At 44.9% G+C, this 26,464-nt stretch overlaps 1 protein-coding gene across 7 annotated transcripts in view; it reads right to left on the bottom strand.

The window, feature by feature from the left end:
- The window catches only part of ARHGAP32 (Rho GTPase activating protein 32), a 280,782-nt gene that overhangs the window by 28,963 nt on the left and 225,355 nt on the right, over window positions 1-26,464 (bottom strand). For 6 of the 7 annotated variants that reach the window (XM_026097253.2, XM_026097254.2, XM_064524332.1 and 3 more), the window contains one exon: window positions 10,696-10,845. In XM_026097253.2, the coding sequence (XP_025953038.2) occupies window positions 10,696-10,845 (150 nt within the window). Of the gene's footprint in view, window positions 1-10,695; window positions 10,846-22,552; window positions 22,685-26,464 lie in introns of those variants that run through there. The other variant, XM_026097256.2, reaches the window with a different exon arrangement.

Raw genomic sequence — 26,464 nt, 5'->3', positions numbered from 1 at the left:
TGAACCACCAGGATTAAGAGAGATATACAACACCAAGCAAAACTGAACTTCCTTCAAGATACTCTCGTCCCAATTTTCAAGAAGTGACCCACATTAAAATTATTTATGTTGCTGAGGAGCTAAAGTCCAAGCCAGCTGCACTATTTCCGGGTAGCATGCAACATTTTTATTTGAAAGTGTGACTTTTGTACTGTAAAACTCAAGATAATGGGAAAGGAGGTCATAAAACATGAGTCAACTACAAACACAGATACCATGCAGTGCCCATTTATGGAATCAGCCTCCGGCACTGGACTCTGCTTTTTAAGATTGGACTTTTTTATTTACGGTAGCTTAGCCAGAAATTGTGTAAAAACAAAGTGCAAGGTCTACGTTTCAGAAACGTAAATCCCACTGTGTTGCATCAAGCTATAAAGGTAGTTGTCCACATGTTTTAAGTCCCCGTGACATCAGCGACATTCTCGCTGCTGCTGGGCACGTCTATACTAGGACACTGCTGCACTTGAGTTGTGCAAGCGCCACATATACCGTGCTTACTTCTACTGCAGTTCAAACAAAGATTGCTGCCTTTAAAGTGCGTCCATCTCTGAGACTGTATCCACCTCACTCTCTTGCTTTTTGGCTTTTAAGAAAAAACAAACTAACATACATATCCATGACTGGAAAAAACATACTAGTAATTCATTCATGTGCAGCATGTATGTTGGTGTTATCTGTTCAGAGCATTAAACTCACTACAATAAATTGAGAGGGGAAAAAATATCCACTTCTTTAAGAGTGGAGTGAGGGGCAAGAGCGCAAGCAGTTCTTGCACAGCCTGCAACATTTCTTCTCATGTTTGCTCTTCCTACAGCTGCAGTGTTTCGAAATGCAAATTAATTATCAACTCCCTGCTGTCCTCCAGGTCACTCAGGCATAAGGAATTTCTCTTCTCACAGCTGTGGACAGGGGAAAAAGGAGAGGAGAGAGAAACTGCCTCTTTTCTTAACTGCAAGAGCTTGTGTTGCCTTCTCAGTTCTCCCTTTCTGCAACTGCTTCCCCCAGACAAGTAATCCTCCGCTGGGACGCCATGTACCTCTTTGTAATGCTAACCCGTACCCAATAATCTCCAGTTCCAGCAATTCACAGGGCAGATGGTGAAGCAATAAAAGTGCCTGTTAAGTTTGGAAATTTGCCCCAAATAGCTCAAAACGGCTGGCCTTTTAAAGTATTGACTCACGTTTTCCACAAGTTTGTGTACCAGTGAACTCATCTGCAGAAGGCAGAATATTCTCTAGTCATCTGACCTTCGGGTCAGCTAGTCATTGCTGTTTTGTGTTTAAACCGATTGCTGGATTCATCTTTGATGTTAAAGGCACCTAAATCCCACAGACTTCATGATTTACAGAAGTGCTCAAGTGAATTAAGCGCCTTTTAGTTTCCAAACGTCTGACATATTTAGGTTTGTGAAATTACGCAAACACAGCTAAGGAACAAAATAAATGGAGGAGATGCACACAGATTTACAGTTTTCCTATAGACAGTATCAACTATTTACAAGGCTACTCTGCATCTAGCATGCCAACCTGTATTAATACTTCGGTAAGTACTACCCAATGTTTACATTATGTTCTTAACCTTCCAGGTACTCTGCAAACATTAGAAATTTACCCTTGTAGCACCTTGGAGGCAGATATGGACTATTAATCCAAATTTACAAATGCAGAGATAGAAGCACAGATGTCAAACAAGTTTCTTGAGGCCACAAAAATATGCAAGAGATGCGGTTTGAGCTCAGGACTGCCCGGCTCCCAGCAAACTCACCACAACTTCGACTACAGCTTACCTCTTTGACCGCTCAAGTCCTTTACAGATGGTTTTTAACAAAAAACCCCACTACAAATTACGAAAAATGAAAAGGAAACTGGTTTTGGCATATCTGAGGCTAACAGGTTCCAATATTTATTCAATGATCTGAAGAAAAACAAAGCTAGCCAAATAAAATGACAGCCAGCAGGACAGCAGCAGGAACGCAAGGGCCCGGCTGACATTGGAACCTGCAAGCTCTAAGGGGCTGTCCGGTCACCACGGCCCTACTGAATTACTGCCCCGTAATGCAACTTTACAACTATTTCTTTCCAGTTTACATTATTTGCCCAGACCTGTCGCAAAAATTGACTCAGCTGCAAGTAAAAGTGTTGAGATAGGACAACATTTCTTCACTGCTTACAGTAAAACAAGAAATGATAAAGAATCATAAGAAACAGATATGATTAAGCATGAGCTGGCACGTACAAGGCGAATCACTAACAGCGTGTGTCAAATCCTCACTTTTACTAATGACTTATCAAGCACAAATCACCTCGGGAGCAGAAAAAAGTGAAATACATCTCTGTGGCATGAAGCAGATAATGAACTTAAAAAGTTTCAAGTAGTGGAAAAAATGTACTGATGTTAAACCATATCCTCACTATCTATAAAACTGCTGCCCTCAGAACTCAGTTACAACCGAGTCCAGTTACAACTTCACATTAAGTAAACAATATGTGCCAGTGCGGAATCAGCCCCTTTACAGTAAGTAACCATTTACTACAGAATTAGTTTTATATTTCTCAAGAGGACCATACCACACAGAAAAATACTCTTAAAGGAGGCAGAACAAGATTTCCAATATCATCAATATTTGCATTAAGTAGGCTTATGAGGAAATACAGAATAAACCTACCAGTTTGCAAGCTGTAGCCCTGTATAGAAATCCTGCACTTGCCATATGTTTTATTTACAGCTCTCTTTCCCCAAATATCTGAGGGCACTACAAAATTTACTGGATAAGTAAGCGTGCGCTATTTTTCCTGCTGTGCCGATGGGAAAGTTAGGATCTGCTGTTTTTTACACCTGTTTTAGGGTAGACAGGGTGACTCGTCCTTCAGACATACCAATCTCCTTTAACGGACTATGGAGCAAAGTTAGCTGACTTTAGACTTACTACTAACAACTAACTACTAAATGGCTATGATTAAAGGAGATGAATCCTACTGCAAGGGACTTGCGCAAAGTCCCACAAGAAGTGTCTTAACAGAAAAGGGAAATGGAAACAAATCTTTTCAGAAATACGTCCTAACCGTCAGCTCCTTTTGGCACATATGTGCCTTAAGAGAGAGACAAAACTAAAAACAGGATACCAGATTTGAACCTATTTGGAGTTTTGAAACTTTTTAGTTCACATTTAAACTTTTAAGCTTGGATATGCAGAAATTACCTGTTAAAAGTATAATGCCCAAGTCTCCATTCGTGGAATGAACATATCTCGCATAGACCTTCAGCCTCATCCGCAGCTAGCATTCATCTCTGCCCACTGTAATGACTGTGGCCAATTTCATAATTCTGATCCAAGTGCAATATTTAACACACACACAATCTACCTTTTTTGTGTAGCACTTCAGTAAACCTTTGTATAAGAACAAGAAGTTATTGCTTAAACAAATCTATTGATGTGTTGCCAGCATTCAAGTCGTAACAGTTCCACGAATACTTTGGGAACTAAACTCCGGGATTGCTACACTTGAATGCGATTATTATTTGCTATTTGAATTACAGTGGGCCCGGGTCAAGTTTGGGGATCTATTTCTGATGGAAGCTCAGTAAAGGTAAAAAGTCTCTTTGAAGCAAAAATCTTGGATCAAAGCAGCTGGCTATTAAGGACAAACTGAGCAGGGATTCCACCAGGGCCTTCACAACTTGGATGAATCGGAAGTTCTTGGAATTCTGGGGCTGTGTTTATATTTTAAAAAAATGGAATTTAAAGAGAGGAAGGGAAAAAAGTAACACTTATTTGTAAATATTTATAGCTTTCTACTAGCTTTTCAGTGAAGTTTGCTCTACTTCTTGCTTGCAACTCTATTCTCAAATGATGAGAAAGAGAGTGGAAACTGTGCTAATTCACCCTCTAAGAGCTGAAACATCAAGAAAACTAAAATAAAAAAAGTAATACTCATCTGTCCTGAATTCCAAATCCAGGCTTTCTTCACAGATGGCAAAGATCCAAAGCTAGCCAGTTAGATATTTATTATAATTAAAATAATTAGCTAATAAAAGAGACTCCTCAAATTAATACCGAGAACCAAAGAGATGACATATAGATTACAAAGTTTATCCTTGAGCTAAGGGGAACCAGATTTTTACAGATAGCTCCCTGCCAAGATGTTGCCCAAGATCTCATTCTTTCTGCTACGCTGTTCTGGTAACAATATTCTTCTATACTCAAATCTGTAGTAAGTTAGCATCAAAAGCAACTAAAATCACCCATCCAGGGGATCACTGGAAGGGAAGGATATCACCAGAGGGCCCAGAACACGCCGTAGTGTCACCCGGATTCCCAAGGTGCTGTTAAGAAGCTTATCTGAAGAGCGTAATTAACAGCATAAAAGAATAAAACCATCCCCTGTGAATGATTGCTGCTGGGGCCTGCTGTACAGCGGGATCAGGATCATATATCTGCTGTAATTTGATCTCCTAGGCAGTTCTGAAGAAACTCTGCCTTCATTTTACTTTTTCTTTAATCCTACCCACCTTCTCCAAAATACCTGCAATGAATTTGGGGAGCTGGGGATGAAGAGGAAGGACAAAGAAGGAGAATCAGGTGTGTTAGGAAGTTCTGTTTTTCACAAGCATTTAATTTTTCAGCCAAACAAGGCAGTTCCTCTTCCTGCTGATTACACGTCACTGCTATATTCCAAAGGCATTCTGACAGGTTTGAAAAGGAGCTACCAATCCTTTGATAGGGGAAACTTATGGAGTAAAGCCTCGTGCTATTTCTAAATCCATTTCTCTAGTTATGGAAGTTGATCACAACAAATGCATAGAGAAGTAAAAAAAAAAAAAAAAAAAAAAAAAAAAAAGCCATTTGCTTTTAGTCCACAACATCTGCTATCACTACAGCTGATTTCACTGCACAGATTACATCATGAGATGAAGCACCTGATCACTCTGTTGTAGAGCGTGCCAGGGTTAGCATGTACTCCTCTCTAATCACCAGAGAGAGATGATCATTTTTCCAGGTGTCTTAAGGGCAGCAAGACCAGCTTCAGCATAGAAAAAGAACGGCCAGTATTTTATACCTCATTCCCCTGCAGTCCAGGCAACTCCAGCACATTTTCCCCAGTAGCATTTGTGCCTTTGTACATAAAGTACATTGAGAAGTAATCCCTCATCTGCCGCAGCTCACAACTCTCCTGTTCCCAGAAGAGCAACGTGGCTTTTCCCTGGCTCGCTGGGCCGGTGGCAGACCCAGCTCACTGGCGTGTGACCCACTCCCACCCCATGTGCGAGCTCCCGAAGCCAGAGAGAAACGGCAACACAACGGCAGCACCAGTCTGCAACTGCGTAGGCTCCCTGTTCACAGCGCAGTCGAATCCAGCCCACCTCAGTCCCTTGCATAAAATAATCCATCACTTGAACAACTGTTCGTGGCTGGCAGAGCACCAGCACAGGAAGGTGGATTTATCGGTTGTACCTGGGGAGCCCCCTCAACCCAAATTTCCCATCGCCTTTTGTCTGTGCAGAGCACAGCAGCAGGAAAGAGAGAGCGCTGAATGCAAAGATTCCAGACGAGCCACTCTGCTTTCGGACTACAACTAGTCTACAATATAATCATGTAAAAAGAGATTGTTTGACTTGATTTTTATCAGCCATTTACACACAAACTTTCTAACCATACACTGGAAAAACTGAGGAAAAAGCTAAATGTCATAACCTTTGTCACGTGTCAGTCACAGCCAAGAATGAGCCCAGTTTTCTGATCGACCGGCCTCTCTGTGCAGCCACGCGCAAAGCTTGTACCAACCACATCGCTCTGGACTCCTGCATTTCTCATGAATTCACAAGTTGCGGAGAGCTCCATTTTGAAGCATTCTGAAGTACAAATGAGGACATGGCACAGATGCTGCAATGCAGCATTTACCAACTCCCACACTAAGCAAACACCACCTTTTCTCCAACTGGGGTCAAGCTAAATTTACGTTCAATTTGGTTTCCTTTTAGAGCAGAATTTAGGGGGAAAAAAGGTAATCCACCTCTATCTACAAAGGCAGCCAGGGCTCTTCACTACTCAGGAATTACACTGAATTTGCTGCATCTTGCAGCTCCTTAAAACATACTAGCATGGCAGGTGTCAGCAAGGCTGAACCAACTGGGAACATCTCTCAAGGCGATGAAGAAACAGCTACTCCCTGCCGAGCTTGATCTGCTTCCAAATGACGCTTCATTGGCAGGGAAACTATTCAAAACCTAGAAGGAGCCAACTAATGAATAACACACTAAAATTAAATGGAGACAGGCCTCTTAAGGCAGGCTCCATTGGGTGTTGAGCTGACTGGATGGGCATTGTGTAAACCAACATACTCAAAGGCAATATCATCGCAACCTTTACTACATTTAAAAAAACCCTCAAAAATCCATCATCTCAAAACTGATTTTACTTCTGCAAGTGCTGGCCCATTAGTCACTATTTACATGTGACATGAAAGAGAAACACAAAGCACAGACTGTTGTTACGTTCACTGGAAGCAACATGCCAGTGTCTGACTGCCTGGTCCAGCGATCAGGGCTGTATGCAGTACGCCTGGATTCCAGCTCCGAGTCCTTTCTCCACTCTCTATATAGCCTCAGACAAATTGCTTCGTTCCCTGACTCAGAAAAGGCCTGGGTTGCCTGAGCTCCAGCAACCAGAAGAATGGTCTCAAGCCGGAGAGGTCTGCTCTGAACTCCGTTTGGACAGATGCTGGCATCTGAGCTACACAGGCTATTGCCAGACTGTCCTGAATAATCACACCCTAAGACAACGTGCCAAGAGGACGGATGGAGTCCTAACCTCAAGTCTTGCACAGCATTCCTGGTTGACTCTTGGCAAAGTAATTAGGACCTAAATCCCATCACCTTTCACCATGATTTACTGTGGCTTCCAATGCCTGTTTTCAAAAGCAGCTTAGAATACAGGTAATTTTGAAAATATTATCCTCACATCTTCCCATGACTCAGATCCTCACCTGAAAAACACTGCAGTGACGCTTCCTTCCTCTCATTCTGCTCTCTTGTCTACAGGGGCCTTTGGGGAAGGACTGTTTCACAGCAGACGTTGGTACAACGCCTTCCACAAAAGGGCCCCATCATTGTTTCGAGGGCTCAAGGCATTAGTTTACTACAAACCAGAAGAAAGAACAAAACACGCCCCCCCAAGACACTACCTGCCCACGGTTGCCAGCCCAATAACCACTGCAATCCCCAACATGAATCATCAGTCATACAAAAAAATTTAAGGTGCAGTACTCATCCCTGCTGCTGTTACTGTAAACACTTGTTAAAATCTCTACCTCCCTCCCTACATGCAGCTTGTTTACAGTTTTACATCTCAGGTTCAAACATAATAATTAAAAAAATGACAAATTGCGTCCTCATCAAAAATGAAAAGGCAGTAGCAACAGGACTGTTTGCTCCACTCATCCTATCATACCTAGACACCCTCCCCTAAGGAGAAACTCAAGTAAACAGACCTATTATGCCCTGCAGGTTAGCAGATGCAAGTTCTGTCACGCCAAGCCAAGAGGAATCTTTCAGAAAACAGAACACTCTGCCTCAGCGTAAGACTACCGGCAAAAGCATCTTCACTGATCTCAAAACGTGAGATAAACTAAGAGAAACGCTTTGCTGGATTGGAACGCAGCACATACTGAAAGTGAAGCACGCATCTTTGCAGGATAGTATCGCTTGGACTCTTGTTCCACAGCAGTAAGACAGGTCATACTTCTCTGTCACCTCCTGCCTGTACATCTCATGTCATCTCATGCCAATTTACATCTCTTTTAGAAAGAAGCACAGCTGCAGCAGAATGTGAGTGATATTTGCTTAGCCCAGAGAAAGACAACAGGAGAAACAGGAAAAAAAAGGGCATGCATACTGCAGTAGATGAAACATTTACAGTTTGTAAACTCCCTGTGGGTATACAGACATACTATGAACCCTACGCTCTTCTCCTGCAATCTGCAATCTGAGCCGGCTGCTTCAACTTAGTGTTTATTAAAAAAAATGTTAAATCTACTTCAGCTTTTGTCCTCCCTTATTCCTTTTATTCTCTTGGTCCGTTCCTGTCTCTCACCATTGTGTATCTAAAACAAAAGCCTAGTTCTTGCAAAGTTATTCTTGCTTCCTCAGGTAATTCAACTGAACAGAAGAAAATACCTTTTTACTGTGAGGGAGGTCAAACACTGGAACAGGTTGCCCAGAGAGGTTCTGGAGTCTCCATCTTTGGAGATACTCAGATTCATGGATAAGGCGCTGAGCAACTTTTTGCCTGCCTTGAGCAGGGGGTTTGGACTGGAGACCTCCAGAGGTGCCTCCCAACCTCAACTGTTCTGTGATTCTAAACCACCTTACTTAATTCAGCGGAACTGCTTAGATGGCTAACTCATCCATGATCAAATTATTGCAGAAACAATAAAACCTAATCTCAGTTATCTAGCACAATTCTAGTCACATAACATATAAAAGGCAGTTTGCAGATGTTCAGATTGCAAGACTGGGACTGCTTATGTTGTTTCATGGTGTTATTTTCTCCTCCTGCGTGGCTACATCTTTTGCATATTGAGCAGCAACACACCAGAATCAACACTGATCTAAAGTAATCTATGAATGTAATATAACTGGATACTTCTTAGTTTTCCTGAACTGAGATGTTTTATGGGTGTAATCCCAAAGCATTACCAGTAGAGATCATGTGTAGACTTGAGCGGAAGTATTCTGTGCTCCTATGAAAACCTTTGTTTATGTTCTGCTTATGAGGTGGAGGGACAGTCGATTAACTTTGCTGTGTGTAATTCAGCTTGGGTTCTCCTGTGACATCTCAATCCCCTTTCAACAGATCAGCGTTACAGCTGGCTCCGAGGCTGAGGAACCTTAGCACTACAGAATGAGGGAATCTTAAAATGCTGTGCATGCACAGAGCTTGATTCCCTGGAACACAGAAATGTCTCCACAAAACCAATCCTGGGGATTACATCACTTGGAATACAGGTCGGAGAGCTGAATCACACAGAAAAAAACAGTCCTGCTGTGTGAAATGGAGACATGCCCCTGTTAGCAGCATTCAAATTGGATCTGCTTCACTCCAGGGAGTTAGGAAAGAGTTATTAAATCAAAGTTGAAAGCAACTGGTAACTCCTTAGATGAAGAGACCTCATTAGTACAGCTCAGCCATAGTCACTCAGATGCATGTGATGAGATGGGGAGTGACCAGGACAAGGAGTGAGCTACTACCAGACACTGTCATACAGGAGCCACCAGTAGAGGTGGAATAGTTTAGTCCAGCTCAGGATTTGTCCTGTACTGCTAAATAAAATGTTCACTTCCTAAAGCTTGGGAAAGACGACAGCACACAGAGCACAGAAGAACTGTAATTATCGCTGACTTATGTCCAACTAAAATGGACAGGACGAGGGAAGAGAATTCTCTTTCCCATTAATGAGCTCACTCTGCTGGCAGGTCTCCTGCCCCCTAAGACTGCTCCCCCAGAATGAATATAAAACCAGCTCTATAGCTACCCGGTGGTGTAAATTACCCATTCCCGATCTCGTTCTTATGGGGGTTACTGTCTCAGCTTCTGTCTCCAAACCATCCAGTTTCTGGCTCTCTGATGCCTTACAAGCCCCAGCAATAATGATCTCTACTGGTTCCAATTAACAAACCAATGAGCCTTGCCACAGTCCCGATTCCGTAAGAACAAGCTCGTATTATTCACCAACTGGCAGTAAATTACTTCATATCAGACAAGGGAGTACATGCAACAACAACAACAAAAAAATCAAAATCTAGTGCATTAGGCAAGAGGCAAAAATACAGAACAGAACAACAAACTGACATAGCCAGACAGTAATGCTATACCCATCTCTAATTTTCTGATGGCTTTTTACTCTGGGTAAACTGGCTACAGCCCAGCACTGCTCCATGCTGCTTTCCTAAATAACCCTCAGCATGGCCCATTTATGGGAATGACCTCTGACAGCTAGCGAACTGTGAAAGAATTTGAGTCCTCTGTTTGCTACTCAGCAAAGCAGGTACCTCCCTGATCTCACATGAAACAAAGTTCATCCAAGGAAAAGTAATAAACACTTTTTTTCTTGGAATGGACACCTCTTCTCCTCTGCTTCCCCAAACTGCTGATGGGGAGGTGAAAGGGACAGAGAAGGGCAACAGAAAAGTCAGCGTAACAGACTGAGAGAAAAAAAAAGCTCTGATAAAACAAAATACCCAGTTAATTCCTGTAAATTTTGGGAAGCTGAGGGAAAGGCAGATGGAGGACCTATACAGCAGACTGTACTACAATCATACAAAGATAGTGACTGAGAGAGAAAGGTACAGACTTAACATACCACTTACTTCTTCACTGATGCCAATCACATATAAAGTTTATTTCCCTGCCAAAAAATATTTATGTATTCGAAGGCTTCCAGGGGTGGAGAACCCACCTTTGGTAGTTCTGTCCATCTTCAGTGCGCTGTCTTCAAAACATGATGCTTGCTTCTCATTAGGATTACCCTCAGTTTATCTTTCAGTCATCAATTCTTGTGACACATTTCTCTACTAGTACCAACAAGCACCTCACTAGATACCATCAGTCTGAAATAAAATCCCCAACAGAGGAAGAACTCAAGCACGGGTTGTTCTTACCGTCATGGCCGGAGTTGAGAAGATGCTCTCCCAGATCACACCCGAACACCCTTTCCTTCAGGATCCCCCGCTGCTTCAGCTTCTGTTTTGTTGGGCGCGACTTCATGAATGTACGAAGGAAGGTGATGAGCTTGCCGTGTTTTTTTGACACTGCAAAAGAAAATAAAGCAACCACTTCATTTCAGATTTGGCTCAATCGGGCAAGGCCAAGCATAACACATTGTACAGAAAACCTAAGGGCTGTAGTGATATTTACTGTTACTACAGTCCTTAGTAGTAACTAGTAGTCCCCAGGTCCAATACTAAACAGAGACTTGTCTTTTGTTCTAATTTTTGGTTAGTGCAGAAGTAACAGAAGACAGCTGTAATGGAAGAATTTAACACAAAGACATATTTATCTGCACAGCAGCTTCAGGTGGGAGTGCACTGAAAGCATTGCCACAGCACACTGGCTGATGGGCAGCACCTCAAAGCTACAAACTGTCATCTCTGGCCAAAGGAAAAAGGCTAAGCTAACAAAAACCCTAATCGCTTATACAGTGACAAACATGGTGCATAGTCTATAGGCAGAAATAAATGTTTTGTTACCAGCTCTAGTGAACCGATAAAACTCAGAGGATGTTGAGCTCTAGGTGCTATAGCCTGGCCTTCCAGCACAACTGCAATTTCAGTCAGCCTCCCTGTAGCTGTGACAGTACAGTCAACGCCAGAGCATTATTAGCTCCCAAAGTCTTTTCAAGATACTGCAAGATAAAATAATTGCTGCCTTTTATGTAATAAAGCACTGCTGATTTGAAGAGATGCAATTTACCCCCTGCAGAAAAACTACAAGTCTACAAAGAGAGGACAACATAAGTCAGGGGCCACCTCTCCAAACCTTGTGCCCCCTTTCTCCAAACAGTGCCACTGGATCTCTGTGTTACGCTAGCAGAGTAAGTCACTGTGTTAAAGCGATCCAGTCCCGCTAAGGAGCATAATCCATACTCCAAGGAAAGGGAGACTAAGACAGGTAAGTGCCCCTCCGTAGCAAAGAAGGGAGCGACACAAATAAATCGCATGCAAATGGGGCGGATAGGCTGCGCAGAGGTTTGAATCAGGAAGCAAAACAGTGCCCTTGAATGTCAGCTTTTCTTCCGGAGGCCCGCTCCGAAAGCAACAGGGCACCACAAAAGGGCTCTGGCTTCCCCAACAAAAGTGCCATTGTACACATGATTTAAAAGCAATTTAGCTTCAACAGAAGAGCTCTATTAAAGAGAACAAATCCCTAGGTATAAAAGGACTTGCTTTGTGAGGAGGCTTTTACAGCTCCAGGAAGCTGTAAAGGTCCCTGCAGCACTGCCAGGCAATACCAGCAATCAGTCCGCCTGTGCTCCTGTCTCAGGTACCAGCGAGGAAAGACTACTGTGTATTTCACCTGCATTAAAACTCCAAGTCCTGTAATCCAATTTCGGCAGAGTAACGCTATTTCAAACAAACAACAAAAACAGTGACGGCCCCTGATGACAAAGGTCACTACTGCTCGGTCACACGTACTAACCTGAAGTTTTGGGAGCAGCTTTGGAATTTGGGACCCGGCAAAAGGGAGATTTATGCAGTAATGCTTCACGCGGGCAGGCAGGACATTTTTCAGCCAGACGACATGAAAAACCCTGTCCTAAGAACAAGGTTATATCATGCTATACTTCATGATATTTTAATCCCTCTATTTCACCAGGTATTGCTTCTATTTATAATAAGCCTGATCTAAAAGCCCTTAAAATATTTCCATTTATAGGAAGAGGGTAGAGTTCTACTTTTGCATAAAGTCCCTCTTTCTTCTCATTTTGCATTTCTTAGGCATCACCATGTGTCACCAAAGAAAAAAAATCATCCATCTGTCTGATATTTTTAAGTCTTTCCCTATCTGACACCATTTATGACTGCAGATATTTGACATAAGCTGGAGGAAAACATATAACACCCCTTCCTGCCCCCAGGTAGCTTTTTTTATCAACCCTCAGGTTGATTATTTAGAGGACAGAGGTTTCACAATGTTGCTAGGGTGACCTAAGTGCAACCTGCCACTAAACGGAGAAGACCTCTTCCCTCATCCAACACTGGCTGCACATCTCTGCCTCTCCTGTGGTGACCTTTAAGACATGAGCTCCGGCAAGTGCCAGCATAATCCCAAGAGAAGCTGTGGGACGGTGCCTGCTGCCAGCTAGCCTTGAGGTCGCTTTAGTTGCAGGGTAAATCCACTCTGCTGGTGCATCTGATAGTCTGAACTGCCCGTTCCTCTGCTTGCCCGGCAAGGCAACTGGCACTCAGCATAGGTGCGGGAATCTCTTTGGGATTACAGAGCAGACCGTGGGCCCTTTTCAATTACTTTCTTGCTGCTCCCCAACACAAACACATCCAGCAACCCCAGAAAATAATCAGTAGGGAAAATGATATTGGGAAACCACAACAAATGGAGACTACAAATAAACTAATCCAGTGCCTTTTTAAACCAGAGTTCAAATTTGCTGCATGGGAAGCCTCTATTTAAACCCAGTCTGTAGTACAGTCTCAATGGACTCTCACTTCTTATAGCTGGTCTTGCTTCCTAGAGTACATTAAAGCTTTTCCTGGCAAGAGCCAAGAAAGCTTGCAACAGCATATTGTTTCCTGGTTCACTTACTGCAGATTTTACCTTCAGGCTAGGTCACCTTTGATGCAGAAGTACAGCAGAAGAAACAGAAGACAGGGTCATCCAATTTACTGTGCTGCAAGCTTTTAGCAGCATGGCACCATACTGACCTGCAGCAGCCAAATACCAAATCTGAATACCTTACTTCCCAAAATCTCCAGCAAAATCCACATCTTCCTTCTCAACAATCAAAACCAAACCATTTAACAAAATGCAGAAGCACTGAGCATGACAAACTGCGACTATGGGAGTTTTACTCGAAGGAACGTTTTTGGTTTGATAGAGTTTTTTTTTTTTTTCGTTACACACAATAAATGAACAGATACTGCTGACACTTTAGCAAAGTCGGGACAGACTTCAGTGGTATCCACCATAATAGGAAAGTAACAGGGCTCATTTATTATCTCCCATCAGCACTGCTCAGAAACAAACGGAGGCACAGTCGAATCCTGACTTGCCTGGAATTTCCAAGGGTTAACACACACCCCTAGGCGCCTCTGATAATCCTAGTTGGAGGTGATAGACCTGGGAACATCCGACAGACACTTTTACAATAATCTGACAAACAAAGCAATTACTAATACATATGTATTTGTTTGAATCATTTCACAGACACTGTATACAACTCTTCATGAAGTGTCTTGCTTGACAAGCTTAATGAAAAACAAACCCATGAGATAATGGATTTAAACATTGAGAAAATGCATCCAAATCCTGCAGAAATCCTACCACAGCTGGTGACCAGGTCAGCAAGTGCCTTCTGGGCTTCACCTTAGGCATTAAAAAAAGAAAAGGTCCAATGGATACAGTTCTATGATCCAAGGATGTACTTCGCTTGGTATTTATATGTTTAAATCAGCTACCAGAAAGGAGATCTGAGTTTTCAAATCAGAGCAAGTTTCCTCTGCTTTTAAGGCACGCAGTGCAGGCTGAAGTAATTGCCTTGTTTTCTGCACCATTAAGTAGACTCCTACAAACACACTCCCGCTCTGCAACGGCGCGACAACCCGAGACCCCGTCAGAGCAATGCCTGAGCAGATCAGGTAACCAGAAAGTCACGTTTCAACAGCCTGTAGAAACATCTGCAAGGTTCCTTGGTTAAACAGTTTCCTTTACTGGTCTCCTCTGAATCCCTGCCTCCTCCCTGTGAGTGTTTCTCAGGCTAAAGCAGCCTCAGAGATTTATACATACGCAAGAGCGATTCCCTGATAAGCCAAGCTAGACTTCCTCTGGGTGCAAGAAAAAACAGAGCGGCAAGAAACCCCACGCAGCCATCTCTGCTGACAGAAAGGGTACACAAAACAAGGAGGTGTTTGATAATGATTAGCCAGCGCCAGAGCCCAGGAGGCTGTCAGGTGTGCCTTCCTGCGCCAGAAGCAATAAAGGGAAATATTTCAGTCCTGCTTCCAAGTCCTCTGGCATCATTTGACCCTCAAACCAGCAATGCACCCTAAGAGATTTCATTTTCTGTGTCATTTGTGTTTATATTAAGTTACCACAGCAGTCTCAGTTTCTGCTTAGACACTAATGCCAAGCTTGCTACCAAGAATCCTGCAGAATAAATGTCTTCTAAAATACTATGACAAGCATCATAGGAATAAATCCAGCCAACAAAGTAGTATTACTAGGAGACAACAGGTTTTTTCCCCCAATTTTACGTGATTGCTACAGTCAGAGAGATGCTGCTCAATTAACAACTGAAAGGGAAAGGTAAACAAGACTAAACAAAAATGTGTGTCCATATTACTCTCGACCTCAGATTCTATCACTACGAAGCAAATTGTTTACCATGAAACTGAGGGTTTCCTAGAAGGAGCGTGAACTCATTTTCCTCGGAAAGGCAGGTTTGGCTAAGTATCCTGGCCTGCACAAGCAAAGACAAATTCTCCATCTGGCATAGTGAGACTGGCCGAAAAAAACAAACAAAAAAACCCCCCAAAAACAAACAACCCCCCCGAGGTTGGACTGCTTTTAGAAGTTTTGCTGGCATGAATACGTCAATTAGGAGTGCGAAAAAATATCACACCCTTAGCTGACATAGCTGTGCTGGCCAAAGCCTTCATGTGGTAGGAAGGGAGGGAAGAAAAAAAAAGAGGACTTTTGCCAGGCAGTTTATTGCGTTTTTGGGAAACTGCCATACATTGTACCTCCCTGAGGAACATTTATCCATCAATCCGCGCCACTGTTGCTATACCACCGAGCTTTTGTTGTGGAACCGAGGCCTCAATTTCCCCCGACGTTGATAAAAACTATTAAATAACAATTACTTCATTAAAAGCAGTGCTCGTTCGCCCTAACGCAGCGGACTGAAAAGGCACTTCAGGATATGCTCCGTGCAGCTTATTTACTGGAGAAACGTGTCCGCCGGGAGCTGATTCCAAGCAGGGTCGTAGCTGTCGTGCAGCCCCACGCGCCTCTGCCGGGTGACCCTCGCCGACCGCCCGAAGCCCGCGGGGAGCCCTCCCGATCCCGGCCTCGCTGGGGCACAACCGAGACGCCGAGCGCCAACTTCTGATCTTTCCTACCCCAGCGCTGGGTTGACAGGGGTGCAACTGCTCTGGATTTACCCCCGTAAGGTTACAACGGCGATTCCCAGCATCTCGGCCCAAACGGCAGCAGTACCATGCCCAGGCCACAAAGCTCCAACTCTTAACACCATTTCTAAAATGCAATATTTAATTATAACAATTGCCCAAACCATAGGTCATGAGGGCAAAAGAATGGAAAAGAGCCGCGGCCCCTGACTCCGTGGCTTTGAACCCAGGGGCCAAACAGCAGAAATCTTTCAGTAAACACAGAAAGCCTGGCTGTGCCACAGAATTATTTTGTACCTGCACTTCCCTTCGCTTTTCAATACGGAAAAAACCCATCCAAGGCCTCTGGGAGCAAAATACAACAGAGTCAACGGCACGTGATGAAACATTAGCATCCTGGGATAGCACCTCCCAGCTGAAACACGCTCCCTCTTTTCAAAGACCAGAGGAAACAACAACAAAAACAAAAAAAAAGTAAAAAAACCCAATTAATGTAATATGGGACTAGCAAACTTCGTCTCTACGAGCAAATCTTGGTGCGCGTGTGCTGACCCGCACGCTCAGCACACGCCAGCGGGTTTTTTTCTCCGATTATTAACAGCGATTTTACCCGCCACAGAGCACAGCTCTGCCCTGCTGGGGAGGCACTGCGGAGCTAAGGTCAAAAGCAAGACCGTGTGCAGCTGCTGAGTTTAAAATACATAAACAGGCTGCAATATCCAGTCACAAAATCAAAGACAGAAAAAGGTGTGGGAATGTCCTTAAAAAAAAGCTCAGCTAGATATTACAAAACAAGAGTGAAATCCTTCCTCTCTGAAGAGCGATTTACAGTAAGTCAAGCTAAAATGACATTTTTCAAAGCCCCAAAAGACCCATTCTCCTCTAAAATTAAACTTTACTGCGGTGAAAGGAAGAGCAGCAACAAACTCTCCTGAAGAAAGCACAGTACTGGGAATCAGGAGGTGAGAAGCTGGTTTTGGCCTTGCCACTTGTTCATCATGCTCCTGATTCTGCAAACACTCACAAACAGGTCTGAGTGCAGGACCACTGCTGAGCAGAGGGAGTTCAGCCCGTTCCCCACAGAGCATCAGTTATCTCAGCCCCTCCTCAAACCCTCCGTTACTGTTAATATCCATCTGTTCGCACTGAGAAAGACACGTCGTGTGGACCCACATCTTATTGAAAAGAAATTCCACAAAGCCAAGAATTAAGTCACATCTCCTGGTTCTCAGCTGTGCTCTTTAGGGAACGTGACTTTTTACTCCTTCCCCCCTGCCACAACAGATTTAATTTTGCAGCCTAACTTGCACAGCACTACAAACCCCGCCAGGATCTGGAACCACGTGCTACCAAGTGCCCTGCTTTACTGGTTTAATAGGCCACTGGCTTTGAAGAAGGATCAGCCAACACCACAATAACAGTTGCGCTAATCTCTATACTGGGCTCCCTTAGTTGTCATAAAGATTTTCAGAATCAGATTTTAAAATTCCATAGATGCACGAGTTTAAAAATACCCTTTTATCCTCAGTAACCTTCATAAATTTCTACTTATTTGCTCTGTAGAAATAACAACACAAAATGCTGTGTGCTTTCTGCTGCTGCAGCATTTTTCTTGTGCCAGGCTGACACTGGTTAAGCCTGGAGTCCGTGTTACAGTAAGTCACAAAGTATGTTAAAGGTGATTAATTTCAGTATCATTAGATAAAAAAACATTATCACAAGAACCAGCTTGGAATAAGCACATATTTCCTGCTATTATGAGAGCACCATAACAGCAGTGATGGAATAAAGTAGGTGGTTAAAACTAGTATGTGATGTTGCTGTTCTTATTTACCATATCTAATAATAGGGAAGAGGCACCCACTCTTGCTTCTGCCCAAGCTGCCGCAGTCATCCCTTGGGCAGCATCTCCAAGATACAATCTCAACAGAACTACAGCTCTCCTTTGTGCCTGCCGACATCAGGCTTTGCCTGAAGTTTGTGGACTGACTGTTATCTTGGTTAGCATGGGAACATCTGGCATCAGAGACCTACCAGCCTGGCAACTAACTTGGTGCATTTTCAGTCAGATTTTACAAACACTTCTGCCAGCCTCAGCTGCATTTGGGTCTAATTAGTCCTTTACCAGAGAGAGGAGATGGCAAAGTCAAAAGCAAATGTTGTATATGATCAGCAGCATTGACCGCTTTCAACATTTTTTATTTGATATGGATGCACATAGCTGCACATCTGTAATGACGTGCATGAGGATCATCTACAGCTTGAGCTGTTTGGAGAAGGCTTCTATTATCTCAATGGGAAAATGTGTAGAAGAACCATGATCGCTGCCACTAACAATGACAAAAACTCTTCCCTTGCACTTTGTTTATAAAGATGCTGCCAAACTGACTGAGCACATAGAGCGGGATAAGCATGGTATCTGCAAGGTTACTAGCTGTAGAAGTATGTCACCTACGCAGATAGGGAAGTTTGGTACCAGGAAATCTGCAATATCTTCCATGCTAAAAAGACATCTGATCTTTTCGTAGACTCTAAGGCCAGAAGGGAGCAATAAATTAGTGACCTGACCTCCTGAACAAACAGACCATAGGACATCTCTGAATTAATTCTTTGAAGTAGAGCGTACCTACCCCGAGGGAAACAGTGCATGGGCAGGACTTGTAAATCACAGCTGAGGGCTAACTGGGAAAGGTGAGAGACTTCAGAGGTACAAGGGCTGACATGGTCAGTCTCTTAATTCTGTTAACATGTTTGGATTGTATTTGAAAAAAAAAAAAACCCACAGTGCTGACTAATACAGACTTAGTGACAACGCAGCAGGGAGGAGCTTCGCTGAGGTAACACAAGATCCTCAAGGGCTTGCAATTGGAGCCAAGGAAATAATAATAGATGGGGCTGTAGTTCAAAGGAAAAATGTTATCAGAGGCCAAAACTGGAAAAAGAGGGGGAGCTACAAACAAAATAATAGAGATGAGGGCATTTAGCACACAAGGCAGTAGCGTCAGCAGCTGGGGTGATGTGAAAGAGGTCACAAGGCCCAGAGCAGGAGTGGGAGACAAGTGGAGAAAAGAAAATGCAGAGCTAGGAGAAAAAAACCAGAGGGATGCCTGCAATATCCTATATCCATCCCTCTCATTCACACTATGTTTTGCTAAACCTCTACGCATTGCAGCAGAGTTTAGTGCAGTTCTTTTGCTTCTCTCTCTTACTTGGAGATTAATGATCCTTTTGAAAAACAAGTTCTGACTCAGGTAACTGTATTACTAGCACAACTAAGCACCTGATCTGTCCAGCCGGGAGCCAGTGCTGGTCTTTCACCTGTGTCCAGGTTATCACGGTCATTTGACTGGGCATGCCCAAGCACACGTTACACTCATATATATGTAAGCCCTTGAAATTAAAAGGTACGGAAGCCTCAGTGTAACACTAAATTTGCTCTAAAGAGAATGTGATACCGTGATCTGAGTCTCTCTCTAATACTAACACAACCCACACAGTTTGAGAAGACATCCTACTTTAGAACAAAGCCTAAGGTGATGCATTGTGTCTCATGAGGGTTTTACTGGTTGGCAGCTTCTTACCTTGAATCTCAAGTGGCACAGTAGCATTACGGAGAGCACCAACACCAGCCACATAATTGTGTATTAAATACGCTCCAGATACTTGCAAATCAACAGGTCAGAAGGGACAGTCAAGAGCCAAGATGCCACCTAAGCCGTCTCTGTACACCCATGTAGGCTCAACTCTACCTCAGCCAACTCTGCCAGAAGTTTATCCAACTCAGCAGTCTCCAGTGATGAACCTGCACATTCTCTGTAGGTAATCACTTTAGTGGTTACTGTCCTTAGAGACAGAGTGTGCTTATGGTGACCTCAACCTGCTTTTAATATAACTTAAACCAAATCCCATCTATAGCAGACATTGCTTCAGAGCAGGAGAGAATCAACTGTTCTCAATCTCATACTTTTTGAAGACTTATCATAAACTGCCTTTGCCCTCCCTTATTCCTACTGCCTGTAAAACACCAGTCTCATGTTCCATGTGGTATCCTTCCTCGATAAAAAGGCTTCAAACCAGGTCTAAATGAAGTTACAGTATGTCTGCTTGAGGCTCACCTGCACTATTTCTACTTCCAATAAAAATGGGAGTGGTGCTGCAGAAAGATTCCAAAAACTTGACAGCAACCATAGCCGATCCTGAACAACATCAAGTACTTCGGACATTCGCACGCAGCTCAGAGCTTTCACTAGCCATTCAGACAGAAATCATGGTCCAGCCCAATTCCGACACGAGTTAAACCAGGATAACCGGAGTGACTGCAGTCAGGTTACCCCAGTTTTGCATGGCAGCACACTCCAGCTTTGGTGAGTGGAGGAGGCAAGTGATGAAAAAAGATCTGACACAAATCAGCAAACAACAGAAGATGATTAATTAGGAGTTTGGCAGCTGTACAAAGGAGCCCGATCATGGATCGAAAGGGTGTTTGCTCTTACGGAGGCCTTGGGAAGACACTTGGAGAAGAACCCTGTTATTCCATCACGAAGGGATATGAGCAATCCATCTGGAGTAAGGAGGCGGCGGAGGTCAAAGCACGATACCTCCCTTTTCTCAAACCACATGGCACAGCCGTTAATTCGATCCTCATCTTAGAAACTCTTCTGAAGTATGTGGTACTCCCAGTATAGCAAGTAACATTATTGCTACGCTCCCAATCCTTCACAAAAGATTCACATCTCTGTTTTCATTAGCTGGAGGGCAGTTGTTTACGATTCAGATCAGCTACTTTCAAATTACAGTGTCCTACTGTTCCAATACTGATATCGTCATGGTTCGTTTTCTATTTACAACTCTGACTTTCTAAACTGTGTATGCTTTAGCCATCAGCACCTTGATTAAGCCTGGAGATGATTCCGGCTTTGGAAGGAAAATTCCCACTCACCTGGAGTGGGAACAATATTGAACCCAAGGGCCCTGAGCCTCATCTGCATTACAGTCACTCCCCACAGCACTGGCAGGATACAACAGCTTCAAAGAGGATGAAAATCATGTCTTTGCATACCTCATCTTTACACAGTCCAAGGAGTGCAAAAAGGCCTTACTGAAAATGAAAATTAGGTCCAATACATTTAGGGTTTTACAGCAAGCTAAATCTACTTTTTAAGACTTCAGAATGCAGATATGGTATTGTTATGCATGCTTTACTCTTTTCCTTTATCTTACCAGTCCAGAGCTTTGATTTCAAATGAGACTCTTTATCATGCCCCTGGGTGCCCCAAACAAAGGAAGTCTGGGGAACAGAGGAAAGAGGAGGCCTCCTGTCTCCTCTGCCATAAATAATAAGATCCTGCAGGGCATTTAGTCCTTAAAATGGACTATAGCTTCTAGGAGGTATTCTGAACAAATATGAACAGATGAGCCATGGCTCTTTGTAAAGCACCTACTACAATCACAGTAACTAGCCTCCATGGGAATTTCTTTTGCAGAGTGCACATGCACTGCCCTGGGGCTCCGGCAAACAAGGGACGAGCATGTGTAAATGGGAAGCCCCCTTCTCCTGAACAATAGCATCAATAATATTAATGCTTAGGAATGCATCCGATGTTCCCCGAGTCCTAGTTTAGGGAAGGAGGGAGGGAAAACAAAAGGATAAAGGAATATGCAAAAAGCTATTGAAATTCAAATTCTAGGCATTCCCATCTGTCAGCTGCCTCTTTGGGAGCTAGGTACAAGCTGAGCAGGAAGCCCGGATCGCAGATCTCTGCAGCCCAAAGGACGGGCGCAGCACACTTGGACATGTGGGAGGGGGCCTGGGAGCTCTGATTTCTGAAATTCCTTCTCCTCTATGAGTTTGGTGGGAGCTAAAACCCAGCACAAATTAATGCAGATATGAAAGAGACTCCCTTTAACACCCCGGTTGGCTACACCCCCGTGATCCTGGTCTATGTACAATAAAACAGTTTATGACTCTGGACCTAGTAAGCAGAAAGGCTCAATAGAAACCTGAAGACAGAGATTAGCGAAAGGGAAACAGAAGTAAAACAATTCTTCTGGGGGGAGGGGAGGACAGAGAGGTCTGTGCGCTTTAATCAGCCTTTGGCTGGCAGGAGAAGCCAGCCACAAAGCCAGGCACCCTGCCCAAGGGCACGGGGTCCCCCAGGACCTTCTCCCACGGCAGAAATGAACCTGCCTACACCCAGAAGCCGGGATGCCAGGTGAGCAGGTGTCACTGAGCACTCTCAGTACCATGTATTTGTTCATCTGGCTAAAATGCGATCACAGCGCGAGGGCAGAAGTCATCTGAAAGCCTCGATTTTGTTGGCCCTTTACAAGATCGATCCCGGCTCCTGGCACAGTGTCCTGTGCCGCACATGTCAGTGCCCGGGCAACCCTACAGCACAGCCTGGCATCGACAGGGCCACTGTGCCCAAGCGGGGGGTCTTTCACTGCAGATACGCGCCAAGCTGCCTCTATCCTGAGGCTGCGGTGCCAGAAAAGAAAAATCTTTCCAAGACATTAATTTCCCCCAAACAGCAAATTAAATACCTGGCAAGTTACTAAGCAACAAGTGGGCGCAGAAACCTAAAAATACGCTTCGAGTCTTGCATAAGGAAAACGCCAGAGCGGGGAAGGGGGGGAAAGCGGAGCCCTCTCTCACCTTGCTCGCCTTGCCGCAGGCCCCGAGGTCGCTCCCGCGGCGGGGTCCGGCCGAGCCCCCGGCGGCGGCGGCGCGGGGCGGGCGGGCTGCGGGCTCCGTGGGCGCTGCGCCGCGGCGTGCCCGGCTCCGTGCGCGGCCGCCAGCCCGGGAGGTGCGCGCTGCGCGCACGCCGCCCCCGCCAGGCCCCTCCCCGGGAGAACCGGCCCCGCCGGCCGGGCTCCACCTCCCGCAGGTGCCGCCCGCGCGGATGCCGCTGCGGGTCCCCTCGGGCGCTGCGCTTCGCTCCGCAGAGGGGCCGGCGGTAACGGGGGCCCCCGGGCACGGAGCCCCCGGCGCAGCTCTGCTCATCGGCCGCCCCGCGGGAGGCACCTCGCTGTCCCCCGCCCTGCCGGCGGCTGGCGGAGGGGCCCGAGCCGCCTCTGCTCCCCCCCAGGGGCTCCCAGCTCGGGTGCGGGAACTGCACCGCCCCGGTGGCCCTTCCGACCCCGCCGGGCACGGGCCCCCAGTCCATCGGGGGACAAAGCGTGGAGGCTGGGAAGGGGGGGGGGGGCGGGGGGGGAAGGCAGAGCAGAGCTCCACCTGGGGAAATATCTCTTAATATAACCCCTGACTCCCTGGTACCAGAATGGACCCAGGCTAGCTGGGCTCTTCTAGCTTTCAAGGACCTCAGAAAAAGCAAAACACGCACATGCACGCACACACCAGGAAACTTTTGAAGTGCGAGCCAGCAGCACTACACTCAAATTTGTCCATGGAGCTCACTGCAGTAAAGGCCAAAGGCCAACGGCATAAAGTCTGCCGTGGTTATGGTACGTCCGCGCTATCAGTTAGGTGCAGGTCGCACTCACCATTCCCACTGCAAATCCTCAGGTCCCTGCTAAAAGGCCGTCTCGGCATGGCTGAAGGAGAGGAGAGCTCCTGAGCGCGCCGGGAGGCTCGAACCAACGCGCGCCCAGACTTGCCAGGGGGGCAGGGGCTGGGCCTGGGCCCTGGGCGCAGCTCTCGGGCCGGGCCGGCGTGGGCCCTTTGCACCTAGGTGCACCCTCTGTTAATCCCATCACACCGTTTGTGGCCACACTGATTGCATCGCTGAAATAATCTAAATTAAAAATTCTCCAGCTTTGTTATTTAAAAACAAAAGGACGTGGATCATTTCACAGTGACCCAGTTTACAGCCCGGCTCCACAAACGACTGTAGCAGCACAGCCCGGTCCGGAGCGGAAAGCTCAGCACCGAAACTCGGTTCTCCCCCCACCGATGCTGCCCCCTTCTCAGCCACGCCAGGGCTAGCGCTGGCCCAGGGACAGGGACAGGGACCGCGAGGGTCTCGGGGCGCCGCAATGCCAGGATGCAGCTTCACCGGGGGACACAGCCTCCCTCTGCATGGTGAGCAGTGCCAGCGGAGCGGTGTCACCTGCCTTTACTGTGTGCTGGAGGAGTAAGTGCTATTACTGTTCGCTTTAACCACGCTGACCCCGAGCTCCTCCGGTTCAGACAAGGCTGCAATGGCGTTTATCAGTCTCCCTAACTGCTGTCGCACACTTTTAAGTGCGGGAGCACTAGATAAGTTGGGCAACCTCAGGGTCAGAAGGATGAAAGAGGAATCTGCTTCTGCTTATGCAGACATCCTGTTAATCAGGCCCATAAAACTCGTTTCTTTTGGTGTTCACAGTTTCTCATCAGGAATTTTTTTTCTTTCAAAATTATTTGCTGAGTCCTGTCTCCGAATAATGCTGTTCTCCAGCTACTTGTTATATTTGGTATTTATCACTGGGATTGTTTTGCTTAGACAACGGTCATAATATCATATAACTTTTTTTATTAGCAGCCAAGCACGACTCCTAAAATCCAGTTCTGTATGTGCATATTTACAACTTCAAACCCAAAATGATCTTCCTGGCACCAGCTTAACATCCCAAGAACACACTCCCCATCACATTGGTTTGATAGCAATTAGCAAAATCCCAGCCTAAGTGGGGAATGAATACCACAGAAACAATGCTATTAAAAATTCACATGTAAAATGCACATACAACAATTCAAAACAGCAAAAAAGAGCATACGGAATTGTGGAACAGTAGTAATATCTGCTACTCGAAGCTCTCAGGATAATGTGCTGTATGGTCTCTAAGCCAGCGTGTTCCTCTGTTTTTTGCTGTGTGCAGGGCTTGGGCAGGCGGGATCCTACAAGGCTGATTAACCACACTGGGACAAACCGTCCCTGTTTGCAGAGTTTGCTGGTGCACGGAGGGGTTTCAGCCTGAGCCTACAGGTCTCGCTATGCTGCTTCTGCTAATCGGAGCGGTGTAACAGCTGCACCGCAAACAATACAGAGCTCCCTCTGCTATCCTCAGCTGTAAATTTGTGTATTACCTTCAGAGATTATTGCTCTGACCATCAGCAGTGCTTAAGGGGATAACTTTATTACATGATCTACAATGCCTATTTTAAAGGGAGATGGATCTGCTTTGAGGAAACATCACCAAATGGTAAGAGTTTGTATACGTTTTGCACACAATGCTGAAAGGAATCTTACAGCAGAGTTTATACTGGCAGAGAGACTCATTTTTACAAGTCTGACTTGGCCACTGTAACACTTCATATTTTTATAATAATATTTAAATATCCACATGATGATGCACAGTTTTAATTTTCTCCACATCTCCCAGACGGTACGCTTCTTCCCCCAGCTGCAGTTTGTTACCTACAAAGAAAAACACCTAATGCACGTTCCAGAATGACTTTCTTACAGGAATGCAAGCTGAGCGGTTACGGATGGGGCTCCTCTGTACCTGGAAGCAACAAGGCTGCTCTTCGCACAACACAGCATCACGGCTAAAGATCCTGTTTACACTGCACAGACACAACTTTTCTTCCCCTGGTTCTGGAGCTTCCTGGCTCTGCCCTAGACCGGGAATCGTTGCCCTCGACTGTACTGACCAGTGCTGGGATGCCCTCTTGCTTTTTCTCATTCTCTTGATTGATAATAATAAAATACTCTTTGCATATGGATCTCATTTTCTGTTCCTAATTTTTCTTGCTGGATAATTTTAAGGAACAAAACCAAGTGAGAGAGATGTATTCTCCACTACTTACATGCTCATCAACTTGGAACAGAGCAGGAGAGGTAGATAATAAATGTATATGCAGCTATGTCTTTTAAACACAGTTAATGAAAACAAGGATTTGAAATTATAGACAAAAAGGCTCCATTCACACACTTCACAAATGCAAGCCTTAAAGTCTTCTGAAAAAGTTTAACCTATCCTCTAAAACTTACTTTAGAGGGAAGTACTGGGCAGGCAGTGAAACCTAGAAAATGTTATTAATATACTCTGTAGCTTTTTCCATTTTCTGGTTTTGCAAATTCAACCACTGGAGGAAATTTCAGCCATTATTAGAAGTTAGTGAGCCAACATTTTTCAGTGCCGTTTCTTACTCAGCTACACTTACCCTGCAGTTAAGTACTCCTAAAATAAACACCCCCCAACAAACAGCCCCCCACACCCATTTACAGGTTTTAGGGAGAAACTAAGGTTATATATTTGCAGGCAGACTGGGGGGTTAAAAAAAGCCTAATAAAGCAGCACACCATGCAACAGACTGGCATGGGATAACCTCAAAACTTTCTTTCACAGAGCTCTCGGAAACTAGGTTTGCCACAAAGATGTTTCCTGTCACATCTAGACACTAATATGGTGACTTGCTTTTTGGTTTTTTTATTTTGTGGATGGAGCCATGGTCTGCTGTGGATGCCCAGGTTTGCAAGAAATAAATGCTCCAAATATTTCAATCACAAAGGTAAAAAGCAGTCAGGAATGATACATAGCCATGTGGAGAGCAGAAGACTTTCATTTGCCTTTCCTTCAGCAAAAGCAAGTTCCCATGAGAACAAGTCAAAAATTAGATGCA

The sequence above is a fragment of the Dromaius novaehollandiae genome, chromosome 21 (genome assembly GCF_036370855.1).
Source record: "Dromaius novaehollandiae isolate bDroNov1 chromosome 21, bDroNov1.hap1, whole genome shotgun sequence".
NCBI lineage: Eukaryota > Metazoa > Chordata > Aves > Casuariiformes > Dromaiidae > Dromaius > Dromaius novaehollandiae.
Note: the sequence above shows the minus strand (reverse complement) of the source record. Positions and strands in the feature narration are given on the sequence as shown.